This window comes from Chiloscyllium punctatum, chromosome 20 (assembly GCF_047496795.1).
Source record: "Chiloscyllium punctatum isolate Juve2018m chromosome 20, sChiPun1.3, whole genome shotgun sequence".
NCBI lineage: Eukaryota > Metazoa > Chordata > Chondrichthyes > Orectolobiformes > Hemiscylliidae > Chiloscyllium > Chiloscyllium punctatum.
The window spans coordinates 42,708,254-42,726,381 of NC_092758.1; the positions used below are offsets into that span (position 1 = coordinate 42,708,254).

Consider the following 18,128-nt stretch of genomic DNA (forward strand, 5'->3'; position numbering starts at 1 on the left):
GGCACAATGATTGGGAAAGAGTGCAATTGGACAAATTAAGTTCAGAGTCAATAGAGCTGGTATTTGTCTGGGTTCTTTTTGCCATAACACTGTTTGCTGAACATCATCACTGGTTTCCTGTCATGATCTTCCATGTTTTGTAGAGCATCCAACATAAGTAAGGCATTTTTCCATCATTGAGGTATTTTCAGTGGGCTATGGCAGCCAAACTATTGTTACTTTTAGATTCCTTTGCTATTGTCATGTGGGTGTCCTCTCTTGTATATTTGTTCTTCCCTACAAACCTTTGATTTACAGAAGCTGCTATTCATTATGGCCAATAGATTTGTTCTTGTCATTTACTCTTCCATGGACCTCTTCCAGTTCCTGCAGCTTCAAAATGGCCTTTCCTCTTCTGCAGCTTTTGTTCTAGATAAGCCTCAAAGTGTTCACTAACTCCTATCACCACTGAGATGCACTTTAGGTATTTCATCCAGCTCTAGGATCAGAATATTGAGCTGGCCTGGCCTCCTGGATTTTTGCTGAAGCAATGTATCATCTCACTGACTTCACTTTAGGCTCTTGTGACCACATGCATGAGGCTGTGCAGATCTGATGACCATTGCCAGCAGATAGTAAGATGAGGTGTACACAAAACCTGGTGAACATTAGCAGGTCTTATTGAAAGTACAGAGGAAAAAGCATATGGTAATTAAATGTGTGACTAAAAAGATGATGAAGGGAGGAGTGCTTTAGATTCCAGGGACACTGAGGCCTGGGGAAGATGATACGTGTACAAGTTGGATGGCTGCACTTAAACAGCTGCCTTGCAGACCATTTTTCCAGTGTTATTGGGGGTGGGGGGGCTTTAAAGTAACTTGACAGGGCTGTGAGAACCAAGGGAAAATATTAGAGATGAATAACTGGGCTCACAAAATACATTTGGATACAGAACTGGCTCAAAGGTAAAAGACAGAGGGTGGTGGTGGAGGGTTGTTTTTCTGACTGGAGGCCTGTGACCAGTGGAGTACCACAAGGATCGGTGCTGGATCCTCTACTTTTTGTAATTTACATAAATGATTTGGATGCGAGCATAAGAGGTACAGCTAGTAAGTTTGCAGATGACACCAAAATTGGAGGTGTAGTGAACAGCGAAGAGGGTTACCTCAGATTACAACAGGATCTTGACCAGGTGGGCCAATGGGCTGAGAAGTGGCAGGTGGAGTTTAATTCACATAAATGTGAGATGCTGCATATTGGGAAAGCAAATCTTAGCAGGACTTATACACTTAATGTTAAGGTCCGAGGGAGTGTTGCTGACCAAAGAGATCTTGGAGTGCAGGTTCATAGCTCCTTGGAAGTGGAGTCGCAGGTAGATAGGATAGTGAAAAAGGTGTTTGGTATGCTTTCCTTTATTGGTCAGAGTATTGAGTACAGGAGTTGGGAGGTCATGTTGCAGCTCTACAGGACATTGGTTAGGCCACTGTTGGAATATTGCGTGCAGTTCTGGTCTCCTTCCTATCGGAAAAATGTTGTGAAACTTGAAAGGGTTCAGAAAAGATTTACAAGGATGTTGCCAGGGTTGGAGGATTTGAGCTATAGGGAGATGCTGAACAAGCTGGGACTGTTTTCCCTGGAGCGTCGGAGGCTGAGGGGTGACCTTATAGAGGTTTACAAAATTATGAGGGGCATGGATAGGATAAATAGGCAAAGTCTTTTCCCTGGGGTCGGGGAGTCCAGAACTAGAGGGCATAGGTTTAGGTTGAGAGGGGAAAGGTATAAAAGAGACCTATGGGGCAACGTTTTCACATAGAGAGTGATACGTGTATGGAATGAGCTGCCAGAGGATGTGGTGGAGGCTGGTACAAATGTAACATTTAAGAGGCATTTGGATGGGTATATGAATGGGAAGGGTTTAGAGGTATATGGGCTGGTTGCTGGCAGGTGGGACTAGATTGGATTGGGATATCTGGTCGGCATGGACGAGTTGGACCGAAGGGCCTGTTTCCATGCTGTACATTCCTATGACTCTATTACTTAAGGATACAGGTGGCACGAACATAGGAAATGGTGAGATGATAGGTGAAGTTGGAGGTGGGGAGAAAGAAAGTCCATAACAGAGTTAACATGCATGTATATAAATGCACAGAGTGTAGTAAATAAGGTTGGGGAGTTACAGATCCAGATTACAATGTGGTATTATGTTGTGACAGTGACAGAGAACTGGTTTAAGGAAAGGGTTAGGTGTTAAATATTCCTGGCATAAATTGCTCAGGAAAGATAGAAAAGGAATGACAGCAGGAGGGTATGAATGAAGGTTAAGGAGGCCATTGCCATGCTGCAAAAGCAAGATTCTCAAAAGGTTAAAGGACAGTGTCTATTTGGCTACACTTAAAAGGGTGAAATAACTTTGCTAGGTTCAGTCTGCAGACCAACAACTAATGAAAAGGATGTAATGGAACTAATCTGCAGAGAATTTGTAGAGAACTGCCAACAGGAGAGAACGGTTATGACAGCAAACTTCAATAACTCAAATGTAGATGAATATACTGCTTAATTTAAGGGACTGTCCCAGATGTTCTCAATGAACTCATCTTCCTGATGACTTCTGCTAGTTTGATTAAACAAATCTATTTGAAAATTAAAATCACCCATGATCATTACCAATGACCAGAAATTGAATTGAATTAGCATTGTAAATACTATGTGGGCGGCACGGTGGCAGTGGGTGGCACGGTGGCACAGTGGTTAGCACTGCTGCCTCACAGCACCTGAGACCCGGGTTCAATTCCCGCCTCAGGCGACTGACTGTGTGGAGTTTGCACGTTCTCCCCGTGTCTGCATGGGTTTCCTCCGGGTGCTCCGGTTTCCTCCCACAGTCCAAAGATGTGCAGGCCAGGTGAATTGGCCATGCTAAATTGCCCATAGTGTTAGGTAAGGGGTAAATGTAGATGTAGGGGTATGGGTGGGTTACGCTTCGGCGGGGCGGTGTGGACTTGTTGGGCCGAAGGGCCTGTTTCCACACTGTAAGTAATCTAATCTAATCTAATCTAATCTAAACAATGGCTATAAGAACAGGTCAGAGGCTAGGAACCTTGCACTGAGTATCACCTCTTGATTCCCTAAAGGCAGTTCACTATCTACAAGTCAGGGTGATGATGGAAAACTCACCAGCTGATTGGAGAAGTGCGACTGAAGATGTTTGACACCATCCAGGATGAAACAGTTAGCATCAAATCCACTGACATTGATTCACTCCACCACAGACACTCAGTGTGTACCATCTATAAGATGAATTACATTTCTTCATCAAGACTCCTTAGACAGCAGCTTTCAAACCCACAGCCAGTATCATTGAGGACAAGAGCAGAAGCTACAGGTGAACACCACCACCTGCAAGTTGCCTTCCATGCCACTCACCAAAATATATACCTGAAATAAATAAACCTGAAAGAAAAACAAGTAAAACTTGTAAATGACACATACTGCTCAGACTCATCTCATACACTTTAAAATGGAGGATCTGTGTAGGCAGTACAGGTTTTGGACTCTGCAATTTCATCTTTTCTTTAGTGTCACTGTAACTCTGCAACTCACTACCTAAAATCATTGTGGGTTCTACACCAAATGGACTGCAGCAATTCAAGAAGGTAGTTTTACCACTCCCCCCACCCTCTGTCAAGCCATGTGGGCTTGCCCTAAATACTGATCCAACAAGTGACACCTCATCCCAAAGCTGAATGAGAAATAATACTGTTTACAGGTATTTAAAAGTAACAAATTCTCAGTACTTCTTACAACTTGCCTTGAAAATGTAACCTAGTAAAAATCCTAGATGCTTTTTCAAATAAACCTCTGAAGTTGGCTCGATGATACGCTTTCTGCTTTTTCAGAATGAAACAATCTGATATGTTGCACATCATTGTTTTACCATTGATTATTGGTTGATATATTGGTGTATGATAACTATGCATGGCCAAAATTAAAAATTACAATAGGGGCTACAAGTCCTGGAGAGTAGCATATTCTTAGAATATAACCTTGGAAATCATTGGGTTCTAGATAACTTTCAAATGAATTCCAGATTGATGATTTGCAATTGAAGAGTATCAGAAATCTAAGTTTTAGAGAATTCCAGTTAGAAGAGTATGGATAATGCAATTTTTAATGTAAATGTGCTGAATTTTATTGACCTCCAGGAGACAAACAGTAAATTCATTGGGGTGGCACAATGGCTTGGTTGTTAGTACTGTTGTGTTACAGCGCCAGGGACACAGGTTCAATTCCAGTCTTGGGCAAATATAGTGTGGGTTTCCTCTAGGTGCTCTGGTTTCCTCCCACAGTTCAAATATGCACAGGTTAGGTAGATTGGCCATGCTAAATTGCCAAAATACTGCTCAGGGATGTGGGTGTTAGGTGGATTAGCCATGGGTTACAAGGCTGGGAAACTTCTCAGAAGGTTGGTGTGGACTTGATAGGCTGAATGGTCTATTTCAGTAGTGTTGGGACTCTATCATTGGGGATAGGATGGTGGGGTCATGTAAGAAAATCTCTCCTGTCATAGGAATTAAGAGTGGGAGTAGGCAATTCAGCCCTTAAAGCCTACTCTGCCATTTAATATGATCATGGCTGATCTTATTCTGCTCTCAATTCCACTTTCCTACCTGCTCCCCATAGCCTTTTATTCTGCTTTTCATCAGAAACTATTTATTTTCTTTTTGAACCTGTTGATTCATTCTGCCTCCACTGCACCCTGGGTTACTGAGTTCCACAGATTCACAATCCTCTGAGAGAGGTAGTTTCTCCCCATCTTAGTTTTGAACCTACCTCCTCTCACTTTATATCTATGACGTCTTGTTTGTGACTGCCCCACAAAGGGGGGAATCAAGTGTTTTACGTCCACCTTATCAAACCCCTTCAGCATTTTATACCTCAGTCAGATTCCCACTCATTCTTCTGAGCTCTAATGAGTACAGGCTCAAGCTGTTCAACTGCTCTTCATACCCTTTCATCCCTGGAGTAAATCTGGTGAACCACCTCTGAGCTGCCTCCAATGCCACCAAATTCTTCCTCAAGTAAAGAGACCAAAACTGGATACAATACTCTAGATGTGATCTCACCAACACCTAATATAGCTGTAACACCACTTTCTTACTTTTATACCCCAGGCCTTTTGCAATAAATGTCAGGATTCCATTTGCCTTTCTTATTATATGCTGCACCTGCAGACCCACTTTCTGCAATTCATGCAAAAAGCTACCCAAATCCCTTTGCACTGATGCACTTCAAATCCACTTCCCATTTAATTTTTATTTTAGTTTTCTGGCCGAAATGGACAACATTGCACCTATCCACATTAAACTCCATCTGCCGGATTCTGGGCCATTCTCCTAGCCTAGCAATATATATTTATATACATCTTTATCTTCTCATTACAGCCTACTTCTCCACCTATTTTAATGTCAACTACTAATTTTGCTATGTTACCCTCTGTCCATGCTTGCAGATTATTTATATAGATTGTAAATAGCTGAGATCTAAGAACTGGACACTGTGATGCTCCACTAATTACAGTTCACTATCCAGAGAAAGACCCATTTACCCCAACCCCTTCCTTTCTGTCAGTAAGCCAATCCTCTATCTCAGTCAATACGCCACCCTTAACCCCCTGAGATCATACCTTGTCCATCAGTCTTTTATCCAGCACATTTTCACATGCTTTATGGAAATCTAGATAATACCCCCTTTAGTGGATCCCCATTACCTACCTTGACAGTTACATTCTCAAAGAACTCCAGCAACTTTGTCAAGCATGACTTGGCCTACATGAAACCGTGCTGACACTGATGAATTGAGCTTTGATTTCCAAGAGTTCAGTGATCTCCTCCTTTATGATTGACCCCAGCAACTTCCAACTAGAGAGGTCAAACTAACTGGTCTATAGTTTCCCACTTTTTGCCAATCTCTTTCTTTGAATAGGCGTGTCACGTCAGCGTGTTCCAATCCACTGGCACCGTTGCCAGAATCCAGGGAATTTTGGAATATCGCAACTATTTCATCCCCTGCCACCTGCTTTAATATCCTAGGGTGCAAGCCATCAGGCACCGGGAACTTATCTGCTTTTGATCCCATCAGTTTACTAAATACCTTCTCCCTAGTTATAGTAATTTCACCAAGTTTCTCTGTAGTTTTTCAGAATAATTTATTATCTTCCCCTGTGAAAACAGAGCACAAGAATATTGGTTTAGACCCTCTGCCATATCTAAGTTTCACATTTTTACCTTGCCATTTTCATCCTCTGAAAGGCCAACATTTATTTTCACTATTCTCTCCTTTTTACGTAATTAAATAAACTTTTGCTATCAGTGCTTATATTTTCTGCTAGTTTCCTTTCGTATTTCATCTTATCTCTTTTGATTTTCTCTTTAGGGTCAAAGAGTCATAGAGATGTACAGCATGAAACAGCCCCTTCGGTCCAACTCATCCATGCCAACCAGATATCCTAAACCAATCTTGTCCCACTTGCCAGCACCCAACCCATATCCCTCCAAACCCTTCCTATATCATATACCCATTCAGATGCCTTTTACATTTGGCAATTGTACCAGCTTCCACTACTTCCTCCAGCAGCTCATTCCATACATGTACCACCCTCTATGTGAAAAGGTTGCCCTTTAGGTCTCTTTTATATCTTTCCACTCTCACCCCTCATGATTATATAGAGGATTATATAAACCTCTATATAATCATGAGGGGCATGATTATATAGTCCCTCAGCCTCCAACGCTAGGAAATACAGCCCCAGCCTATTCAACCTTTCCCTATAGCTCAAATCCTCAAACCCTGGCAACATCCTTGTAAATCTTTTCTGAACCCTTTCAAGTTTCACAACATCCTTCTGATAGGAAGGAGATCAGAATTGCGTGCAATATTCCAAAGGTGTCCTTACCAATGTCCTGTATAGCTGCAACATGACTTGTAAGTAATCTAATCCAACTCCTGTACTCAATTCTCTGACCAATAAAGGAAAGCATATTAAACGCTTTCTTCATTATCCTACCTACCTGCGGCTCTACTTTCAAGGAGCTATGAACCTGTACTCCAAGGTCTCTTTGGTCAGCAACACTCCCTAGGACCTTAACATTAAGTGTATAAGTCCTGCTAAGATTTGCTTTCCCAAAATGCAGCACCTCGCATTTATCTAAATTCCATCTGCTACTCCTCAGCCCATTGGCCCATCTGATCAAAATCCCATTGTACTCTGAGGGAACCTTCTTTGCTGTTCACTAAACCTCCAATTTTGGTGTCATCTGCAAACTTACTAACTATACCTCTTATGCTCACATCCAAGTCATTCATATAAATGATGAAGACTAGAGGACCAAAAAGACTTCCCTGGATGTATTTCCAGGAATATCCTCCCTCAGCACTGCTGTAATGCTATCCCTTATCAAAAACACCATTCCCCCTCCTCTCTTTCCTCCTTTTCTATCCTTCCTGTAGCATTTGTATCCTGGAACATTAAGCTGCCAATCCTGTCCATCCATGAGCCACATTTCTGAATTTGCAGTAATATCCCAGACCCATGTTTCTAACCATGCCCTGAATTCATCTGCCTTCCTTAATTGCCCTCTTGCATTGAAATAAATAGTTAAATGTATCAGTCCTACCTTGTTCTCTGCTTTGTCCCTGCCTGTCCTGACTATTTGACTTGCTTCTTTTCTCAACTGTCTAAGTGATCTGTTAAGATCTATAGCTGTACGCACTTCCTGCAAATAAAGCGATCTGGGACAGCTAAACTCTCCTGAGTTGCCACATATCACAGGTAGAGCACATGATGCCCAGGCCACCATTTTCACCTTCTAGTTACCATTTAATTAAGAAACGTATGCATGGAAAACCACTTATTTTATTTGGTTTTAGTTAATTAGGCGGTCACTTGAGCTAATCTCTCACTAAATTTTACACAGGTAGCATCTCACTAACACAAAGTCGACTAAATAATTTCTACCCTGGTTTTCTGTAAACTAAGTTCTCACTATTCTAAAAATTTAAGAACCATATAAGGTCTTAATAAATTAGATACACTGCTTTACTAAATGTATTAATCCTTATCATGTCATGCCAGCAAAGAACAGAGCAAACAGCCTGAACAATGAAGTGGACAGCTAATTTACACGTGTACAGTCTCTGTTAATATCATGGTGTCATCTGCATTTTGCTGATGGCAGATCAACTGGCATATAAAGAGACCACCAGTTAAATTGAGCTGACCTCCCAGTGGCAGCTTGGAGGAAGGGAAAAATTTTTAAAATAAAGAGAAGACCAGGGAAGGCAGCCTGCCCAATCCTAAAGATGTCTTCAGAGCAGTTTCCCCTTCAGCAATGGTGTTAAATTGTATTAAATATATTTTTTTCTTTCTCTGCCTGTTGAAAACAACAAATCTTTATAGCATGCCTCAGCAGTGGACACCATTTCTGATGGTCACTGATCTTCTGATTGCCACAGCCTCTTAAGACACCTACAAAATCCAAGGGCAAGACCTAGTAACTGCTCAGGCATGTGACCAGCCACCTCTCCTCTTGATGTAGGACTATTTGTCTGATTGTTAAAATTGTCCTCAAAGATTTAAATTAATAATTATCTTCAGACCTCGAAAAGTTTGGCAGTAACAGGTTTTACACTGGGGAAAGGCTAGGGAAAGGGTAGATGAAAGGTGAGAGGAAAGCTCTCTAATGGGGTTAAGGGAAGAAAAAGTATAAAAGGGATGATGATGTGAGATAAAAGTTTTAAAGAAACCATACAGTAAAAACCTGATATTCAGCCTCACCACAGCCACCACCTCCATCTTTTGTTATCACCACCTTCCCATTTGCCTAGTGAAAATCCAGGCCTACTCTTTTATGTAGTAGTGAGATGCATCCTTAGATAACTATTACTGAAGATTTCTGTTTAGCAGTAATCAAACAATTGGAGGTGGCACCTCAAATTAAAATTACTACTTATGGTTAATCTCAGACATTGGACTTGTTTTAATTATTTGCTTGAGCCACAGTTTGTCACATGGTGGTGACAATGCAACAATTGTGTCACAAGTGACATCTTCCATTTTTATAATTGAGGTGATTCCTTTTTGTAAGTTATCTGACAACAACTATGATAACTGAATTCTCATTCAGTCTTTCCATTAATAGACTATTTTATGAATTATTTTATTAATTTCTCCATTGACAATTCACCTGTTGACTTGGAGTTGATTTCTATTTATTGATAATCAGTGGTAAGTTTAACAAAAATGGTTTTCTGCCAGTAATCTATTAGATCATAAGACCATAAAACGAAGGGGCACAGTAGGCTATTCAGCTCAATAAGTCTGCTCCACTATTCAAATGTGGCATGGTGCTATGGTGTCTCAGTGGTAAGCACTGCTACCTCACAGCACCAGGGATCCAGGTTCAATTTCAGCCATGGGCAATTGTGTAGAGTTAACACATTCTACCCATGCCTGTATAGGTTTCCTCCAGGTGTTCTGGTTTCCTCCCACAGGTTAGGTGGATTGGCCATGTTATATTGCCCGTAGTACACACCACATTATTATAGGGGGGATTTCAAATGCCTTTTGGATCTGATGGTGGACAGGATGCTTACTGGGCCCTCAGCTATCTCTTCGCAGGTCAAGCAGGTGATTGACTTATTTGAGCAGTTGGGGCTGGTGGACATTTGGAGATGTCTTCACCCTACTGGCAGGGACTTCACATTTTTTCAGACCTACATAAATGTCACACGAGGATTGATCTTTTTCTGGTTCCCTCGACCCTTCGGGATTCGATTATGGGTTGTAAAATTGGGAACACTATTTCTGATCACACGACTAGGTTAAAGCCAAGAGTGAGGGGCTAGGTTTGCAGCACTGGCGTTTGGATCCTTTTCTCCTCAAGGATTCCAAATTTGTGGAATACTTTTTGAAGAAGTTTCAGGAATTCTTGACTATCAACTCAGGCATGGCTAGTAGTCCATCTATGCTATGGGAGACCATTAAGGCCTTTGCTAGGGGATTAGCTATTTCCTATTTGGTTAGCTAGAAATGACAGAAGAGGGAACAACAGCGTCTACTTGAGACGCATCTGAAAGCTGCTGAGGTGGTACGCTTTGCTTGGCCTTTGGTGACTAAGCTACAGCAGATCAAGGCCCTCCAGGCTGCCCTGAAATCAGTACCTACACAAATCGCAAAGAAAGAACTTGCTTTTGCTACACAAAGGTTGTTCGAATATGAGGATAGACCAGGGAAATATTTAGCGTATCTGACTAGGAAAAAGTATGCTCCCCAATTCATTACTGCAATTAGAGACAGTGCCAAGGTCCTTACATACGATGCCAGAAGCATTAATGAGGCGTTTCAGAGTTTTTACTCTGAACTGTATCAGTCTGAAGATTGCGAGGATAAGTGGGTCAAGGTGGAAACCTTTTTTAAGAGCCTGGACCTCTTGGGGAAAGCCTTGGAACAGGCCTCTCACCTTCATGCCCCCTTGACAGTTCAGGCAATACAGGAGGCAGCCTGGCAATTTCAAAGTGGGAAAGCGCCTGGCCCTGATGGTCTCCTGGGTGAGGTTATAAGGAGTTTGTAGGGATACTGTCAGGGCCAATGCTGGAAATGTACAATCATTCCTATATGCATGAATGCCTACCACTATCTTTGAGAGAAGCTAATATTTCCCTCATTCTTAAGAAGGGGAAGGTTCCTGAGGATTGTGCTTCAGACAGGCCCATCTCTCTATTAAATTCAGATTTCAAGATTCTGTCTAAGATTTTGGCGCTGAGATTGGAGAGAGTATTACTCTATATTGTCAAAGAGGACCAGACAAGTTTTATAAGGGTAGGCTGTAGGTCTCTAATAATATTAGAAGGTTGCTGAATATGGTCCATGCATGCCAGTAACGATCGATCCAGGGGTTGGTGATTTCCTTAGATGCAGAGAAAGCATTTGACCGGGTGGAATGGCCATATCTTTTTTATGTCGTGGAGTGGTTTGGGTTGGTTGTGGTCTTTGCTAGGTGGGTGGAGGTTTTGTATCACCACCTCTGGCCGCGGTCATCACCAACGGGGTGAAGTCTGGGAACTTTAGGATTGGCAGGGATAGTCATTAAGGCTATCACCGTTGTTGTTTACTTTGATGATAGAGCCACTGACAGAGGCCATTCGTCAGAACATCCACATAACTGCTCTGGAAGTGGGATCGAGGACACACAAGATTACGCTGTATGCGGATGATGTCCTTTTGTTTTTATTGAACCCGATGACCTCCATACTCCAACTGATATTAATTCGTTTGGGGCTATTTCAGGATATAAGATCAACTTTGCAAAGTCGGAGACTATGCCTTTGGGGGATTTTAAGAAAGTGCCAGAGATTGAAGGTGGCCATAGGTTCCCCTTTAAGTGGTCACGGGTGGGTTTCCCGTGGTTTCCCTAGGTATTTTTATTACCCCTATGTTTGATCAGTTATTTTGGACTAACTTTGTTCACCTGCTTGAAAATATTAGGTGAGATCTCCAGAAATGGGTTGCTCTTCCAATTTTGTGGTTGGGCCGAATAGCCCTTATTAAGATGAATGTTCTTCTTCGTTTGCTTTATCCCATGTGTATGCTTCCTATGATGTTTCCCAGGTCAATGTTGTGGAAACTTATGGGTTAGTTTAGTTCTTTTGTTTGGCGTCATGGGCAGCCCCTCATCAAACTTACTAAATTGTAGTTGCTTCAAAGATGGGGAGGAGTTGTTTTCCCAGACATCAGGAGGTATCATTTGAGTTCCCTGCTGTCCTTTGTCTGCAATTCGGTAGGTAATGATCCAGGCTCAATATGGCTGGATATTGAGGTCTTCCAGGCAAAGTGCCCTCTTATTAACCTGTTGTTCATGGATAAGATGAGGACAGTTATGGACCACTGCCGGATCCCTATTCTTATTAGTATGGTCAAGGCATAGAGGGCAATGTGTCAGATTGAGGGTTGCTTATCCAAGACTTTGCCACTCACCCCATAGTTGGTATGCCGGGGTCCAACCTGGGATGATGGACTCAGGGTTCAAACTATAGGCAGCGAGAAGAGTTTCCAGTTTGGGATATTTGTTTGAGGGAGAGGTTATGATGCCTTTCGAGCAATTGAGCTCCAAATATGGGCTGCCCAGCAGAGATTTTTTCTGTTTTTTTCAGGTTAGGGATTTCATCCAGAAGAAGACTACACTTCTCACTAAGCTCTATAAGCCCGATACAGAGAGGTTATTGCTACGTTCCACAAGCACCCAACAAGGGGAAATAACCTTTCTGCGTCTACTCTATCAAGCCCCTAAGAATCTTGTATGCTACCATAAAATTGACTCTCATTCTTCTAAATTCCAGTGAGTACAAGCCCAACCTACTCAGCATCTCCTCATAAGAAAATCCCTCCCTGCCCCAAATCAATCTAATGAATTGTCTCTGGATTGCTTCCAATATTGGTATATCTTTCCTTAAGTAAATGACCCCATCTGTTCTCATTATTGCAGGAGTAGTCAAATTAGTAAATTTTCTTGTTATTTTCTCTAATATAAAACATGCCTGATTAAAACTAAAAATAAAAGAATATATAATATATTTTAATTTAAATTGACATTAATGGATCCTGCATTTACCCAAAATGTATTTTAAAATGTTATGGTTATGTATTAAATGCAAGAATACAATTCAAGTAATTATTATTCTAAATTGTCCATTTAATACAATGAAAACATCATAATTATTCCAAATGTTACAATGCATTTTCATACATAATATGACATTGATTCTAAAAGTGAAAGAATGCATATACACTTGACATACAAAAGCAGAAACATTCAGAACTTAAAAGCTTTTTGCTACTGAACCAGCAGGAACAGCTGGAATCATATAGATTAATATGAGGATTAAAAATTAACAAATAATTTTGTTGAGTCTAGCAAACTAAAATAGCTTATTTGTATCAAACACCGTGTCAGCAGAATTATAAGTTTAAAAGTGCAATATTGATAAATACAACAAATTTCAAAGAATTTGTATGTAGCTTAAGAACATGCCAATTTGTATTACTGCTATAGACTGGTCAATTTATTAAGTGTAAAAATGAGAATTCAAAGCGCATTATAAATAAAAGATATTTCAATCATCTAATAATGAATGGATGTCTTCAATTGATAGTGAAATCTTGGAGCAACTAGTCTGCAATACAAGGTTTTTCCATTATTCTGCATATACGATCATTCAGTTGTTCATTTTCCTGTGAAGAAATGTTTTGATCAGTGCCTGTTCGATTAGTTTATTGAATAAAAGAACATTTACAATGATAGAATACTTCGAACTTTTCAGCGATGTTTTCTAGTACAGTTTTGTTAAAATTAGTTTATCAGCATAAATAAACACGTTTACTAGTATTAAAGCTCCACTGACAACATCTCCCAAACCCTTAACCTCTACCACCTAGAAGAACAAGGACAGTAGATGCATGGAAATGCCAGCACCAAGTCAAACCCATCCTAAATTGGGACTACATCACCATTCCTTTACTACCACTGGGTTAAAAATCATGTAAAATCATTGTGAGTACACAGATACTACATGGGCTACAGCACTCAAGAAAGTGGTTCATCACTGTGTTCTCAAGGATAATTAGTGATTGGCAATCAATGCTAGCATACCCAGTGACACTCACATCCCAATCATAGATTTTATAAAAATAATTTTCAGTCATTCTTTTCTCAGTAAACTGATATAGAAATCATTGGAAATTACTTAAAACAATTTAAAGTTAACCATAATGCACAACCTTTCACTGTTGTGCATAGTCTATTTGTTTGCAAACTGAATATATTTTCATATGAAAAAATGTTTAATGATGTCTGCTAGGGCCTTTGAGCAGAAGACTGAGCAAAATCTGACCTTTTCTTCCTAGGAGTCAGGTTAAGTTTATAAGAAAGGCCTGATCCAGGTGAACTGAATCTACAGTCAGTATAAACAAAATAGAAAACTCACATTTATAACTCCCTACAATAATTTCTGGCAGTTTCACCAACTGTACTTATATCACATTGACTTCAATCATGTCAATAATCTATCCTATTAAATCTCTCCAGTTTACAACATTACTCATAAATGTTAAAACTTGTGGCATACTTACTTTTTCATAAAAGAAATCATTTTCCTCCCAACTTCTGAGTCAGGGTTCAAGCAAATCCTTTTATTATCTTGCAAGTTGACACTTGGTGAAAATTAAACCACAGTTATTTAAATGTCACCTCAATATCTTAACATTTCTTGAGCAAGTATAATAGTATGTATGAAAAATGATGACTTACATGATCTCAATGTTTGGACATAGACCCTGTTTAAAGAAGATTTTAATGTTGCTGATTCTCATTGATGATTGCAATTGTTCTGCTTGGGTAATGCATCGACAACGTCTCAGATGAGGTAAGCGAGGTAGAGCTGCAATAGGAAAGAAAAGATTCTTAAACTTTCATTTCCAATTTTTTTGACTCAAACTCAGTTGTGTTAAAATTATATCAGTTTTGTAATTCATAATATAGTATTTTATTATTAATTTTTAAATTGAAAAATAAATCCAATCATTAAATAGTTTAACAAACATCTTACCGTCTGCAAACGCCAGACACAGAGCAATGACTGACAAAACAGTGACTGTGGTTTTGCTGACCATCTTTCTCATAAGTCACTCTTACTTCCCCTTCGGTCTGAGATACCTCTTCTGAGTAGAAGCAAGGCGTGAAGGCTTTTTATATTGTGTATGTGTTATTATGACATCAAGTGATCCACATGGGCTAAGATTACATTGTCATAGGAAAACATTTTTTTCAAACTAGCAGATACCACAAGACTGGTGATTGGGAAGTTTTCCAAATCCATTATGAGTGAGATTTTAACTTATTCAAACCAACTCAATTGCACAGGGTTAAAATTGTTCCTTGCAATTAAAAGTGAGGTGTAACTGGAATAACTAACTATTTTGTCATAAGGTAGAAATGTTAATCAAAATAGCTTTGCTACTATCATTTAACTTGTCAAATCATTTTACATAGGCTCATTTTACATTTTATCAAGGGCTCATAATAAGATGACTTTGAACACAAAATATTTGTGAAATAATCAGTGGTAATGGCTCTGTAGTAATTTGGGGCATAAGGGTTTAATTTCTTAGTGTGTTCTTCAAGTTAGGATGTACTGGGGATATTTTGAGAGACTTTGAACATTGTGAAATAATTGAGGATAACGATACTGGTGCTAATTTGTAGAGCCCCTGAGTTTGGGAGGCCATGGGGTTAATTTATAGGAAGTCATGGAAGCCCCATTTTCCTGTGCCTCCTCTTCATACATTCCCTTTCGCCCAAGTACACGCCCCTGTAGTCAGAGAGCTGAAAGACACATAGCTCCATGCCAGTGAGGCATTGAGTGCCTCAGAGAAGCGTTCCTTCATCCTGTATAAAGTTCAGGAGGTGAAATGTAAGAGGCAAATGTACAGTAAATGGCAGCATCCTTGGAATCATTGATACACAAAGAGATCTTGGGATGCCAGTCCATAACTCCCAGAGATTAGCAACACAAATGGAAAAGGTGATAAAGAAGTCATATGACATCCATCTAGGCATTGAGTATAAAAGCCGAAAGTCATGTTGCACCTGTAGAAAACCTTAGTTAGGCCTCAGTTAGAGTACTGGGTCCAGTTCTGGTTGTCACACTATAGGAAGGATGTGGAGGCTTTGGAGAGGGTGTGAAAGACGGTTACCAGAATGTTGCTTGGTTTGGAGTGTATGAGCTGTAAAGAGAGGTTGGACAACCTTGGATTGCTTTTGCTAGAGCATCAGATGCTGAGAGGCAACCTGATAGAAGTATATAAAATTATGAGAGGCATGGATAGGTGGAAATGCCAAATACTGGGAGACATAGGCTAAAGGTAGGAGGGAAAAAATTAAAGGAGATGTGCAAGGAAAGCACACAGAGGGTGCTGGGTGCTTAGAATGCGCTGCCAAAGGAGATGGTAGAACCAGAGATGATAATAATGTTTAAGAGGCATTTAGACAGACACATGAACAGGCAGGGAATAGAGAGATATGGACCATGTGCAGGCAGGTGCAATTAGTTTAGAATAACATCATGGTCAGCAGAGACACGGTGGGTCAAAGAGCCTGTACTGCTCTGCTCTATGGTCTAGGTTCCATTAGCCCTTGCTATTCAATTCAAAACTGTATATACAGCATTATTTTGTATAAATGTATTTTTCAAGAAATCAATTAAGTTCTTTATCAAAGTAATAGCATGAAGATGCAATAGCAGTTACTTTAAAGCAGGGCTTCCCAGGTTGTGGGTCCAGACACCGTAAGCCAAACATTTGGGGTCGCTAGCTCTGTGGATGGAACTCTGACCAATTACTGAAAGTGCACTTAAATTATCAGAACTTTTCAAATAAATGGACATGGCCTAAGCAGCCAAACCTTAAGGCTGTAAGGATGTGATGGGATGGCAATGGCCTCATGATATCACTGTCAGACTATTAATACAGAGAATCTGATAATGTCCTGGAGACCCAGGTTCGAATCCTGCCATGGCAGATGATAGAACTTAAATCCAATTAAAAATCTGGAATTAGATGTCTAATTATTACCATGAAACTGGTGTATATCTTCAGGAAAAATCCAGATGTTTCATTAATGTCCTTCAGGGAATGAAATCTGCCTTCCTTACCTGGTCTGGTTCTACACGTGACTCCAGACCTGCAGTCGTGTTGTTGACTCTTGACTGCTTTTTGGGAAATAAATGCTGGCCACTGAATTAAAAAGAAGGTCCTCTTTAAACTCAGTGAATGAAACAGATTCCATCCTCACCTCTGGGATCTCATCTATTGCCAAGAGCAAAAAAGGAACAATTTGGGAACTGCATTAATATAAAGAAATTTGAAAGTATTAGATGTTGGCAAACATTGTTTAATGTCCTTGAATTCAAGGAGTCTCGTCCTACTTTGGTATTCTTGGAGTAGATTTGCACAAGTCTAGCCATAATCATTTTAACAGTAAGTATGGTTCCATTGAAGGTTGATAAGTCTCCGGGACCTGATGGCCTGCATCCCAGGGTACTGAAGGAGGTGGCTCGGGAAATCGTGGATGCGCTGGTGATTATTTTCCAGAGTTCAATAGAATCGGGGTCGGTTCCTGAGGATTGGAGGGCGGCTAATGTTGTGCCACTTTTTAAGAAGGGTGGGCGGGAGAAAGCAGGAAATTATAGACCAGTTAGTCTGACCTCAGTGGTGGGAAAGATGCTGGAATCTATTATAAACGATGAAATTACGGCACATCTGGATAATAGTAACAGGATAGGACAGAGTCAGCATGGATTTATGAAGGGGAAATCATGCTTGACTAATCTTCTTGAATTTTTTGAGGATGTAACTCGGAAGATGGACGAGGGAGATCCAGTGGATGTAGTGTACCTGGACTTTCAGAAAGCTTTTGATAAAGTCCCACACAAGAGGTTAGTGAGCAAAATTAGGGCGCACGGTATTGGGGGCAAAGTACTAGATTGGATAGAGAATTGGTTGGCTAATAGGAAACAAAGGGTAGTGATTAACGGCTCTATTTCGGAATGGCAGGCAGTGACCAGTGGGGTACCGCAGGGATCCGTGCTGGGACCGCAGCTTTTTACAATATATGTAAATGATATAGAAGATGGTATCAGCAATAACATTAGCAAATTTGCTGATGATACAAAGCTGGGTGGTAGGGTGAAATGTGATGAGGATGTTAGGAGATTACAGGGTGACCTGGACACGTTAGGTGAGTGGGCAGATGCATGGCAGATGCAGTTTAATGTGGATAAATGTCTGGTTATCCACTTTGGTGGCAAGAACAGGAAGGCAGATTACTACCTCAATGGTATCAAATTAGGTAAAGGGGCTGTTCAGAGAGACCTGGGTGTTCTTGTCCACCAGTCAATGAAGGCAAGCATGCAGGTACAGCAGGTCATGAAGAAGGCTAATAGCATGCTGGCCTTCATAACAAGAGGAATTGAGTATAGAAGCAAAGAGGTGCTTCTGCAGCTGTACAGGGCCCTGGTGAGACCACACCTGGAGTACTGTGTGC

At 40.6% G+C, this 18,128-nt stretch overlaps 1 protein-coding gene across 1 annotated transcript; it reads right to left on the bottom strand.

Moving 5' to 3' along the window:
- Positions 1 to 12,722: 12,722 nt before the first annotated feature.
- On the bottom strand, positions 12,723 to 14,737 carry LOC140491790 (interleukin-8-like). The gene is made up of 4 exons (XM_072590193.1): positions 14,635 to 14,737; positions 14,337 to 14,466; positions 14,159 to 14,239; positions 12,723 to 13,261 (listed from the first exon to the last, which is right to left on the bottom strand). Exons 1-4 carry the CDS (start codon positions 14,705 to 14,707, stop codon positions 13,246 to 13,248), a joined length of 300 nt encoding a protein of 99 aa, XP_072446294.1. The 5' UTR covers positions 14,708 to 14,737; the 3' UTR covers positions 12,723 to 13,245.
- Positions 14,738 to 18,128: the final 3,391 nt, after the last annotated feature.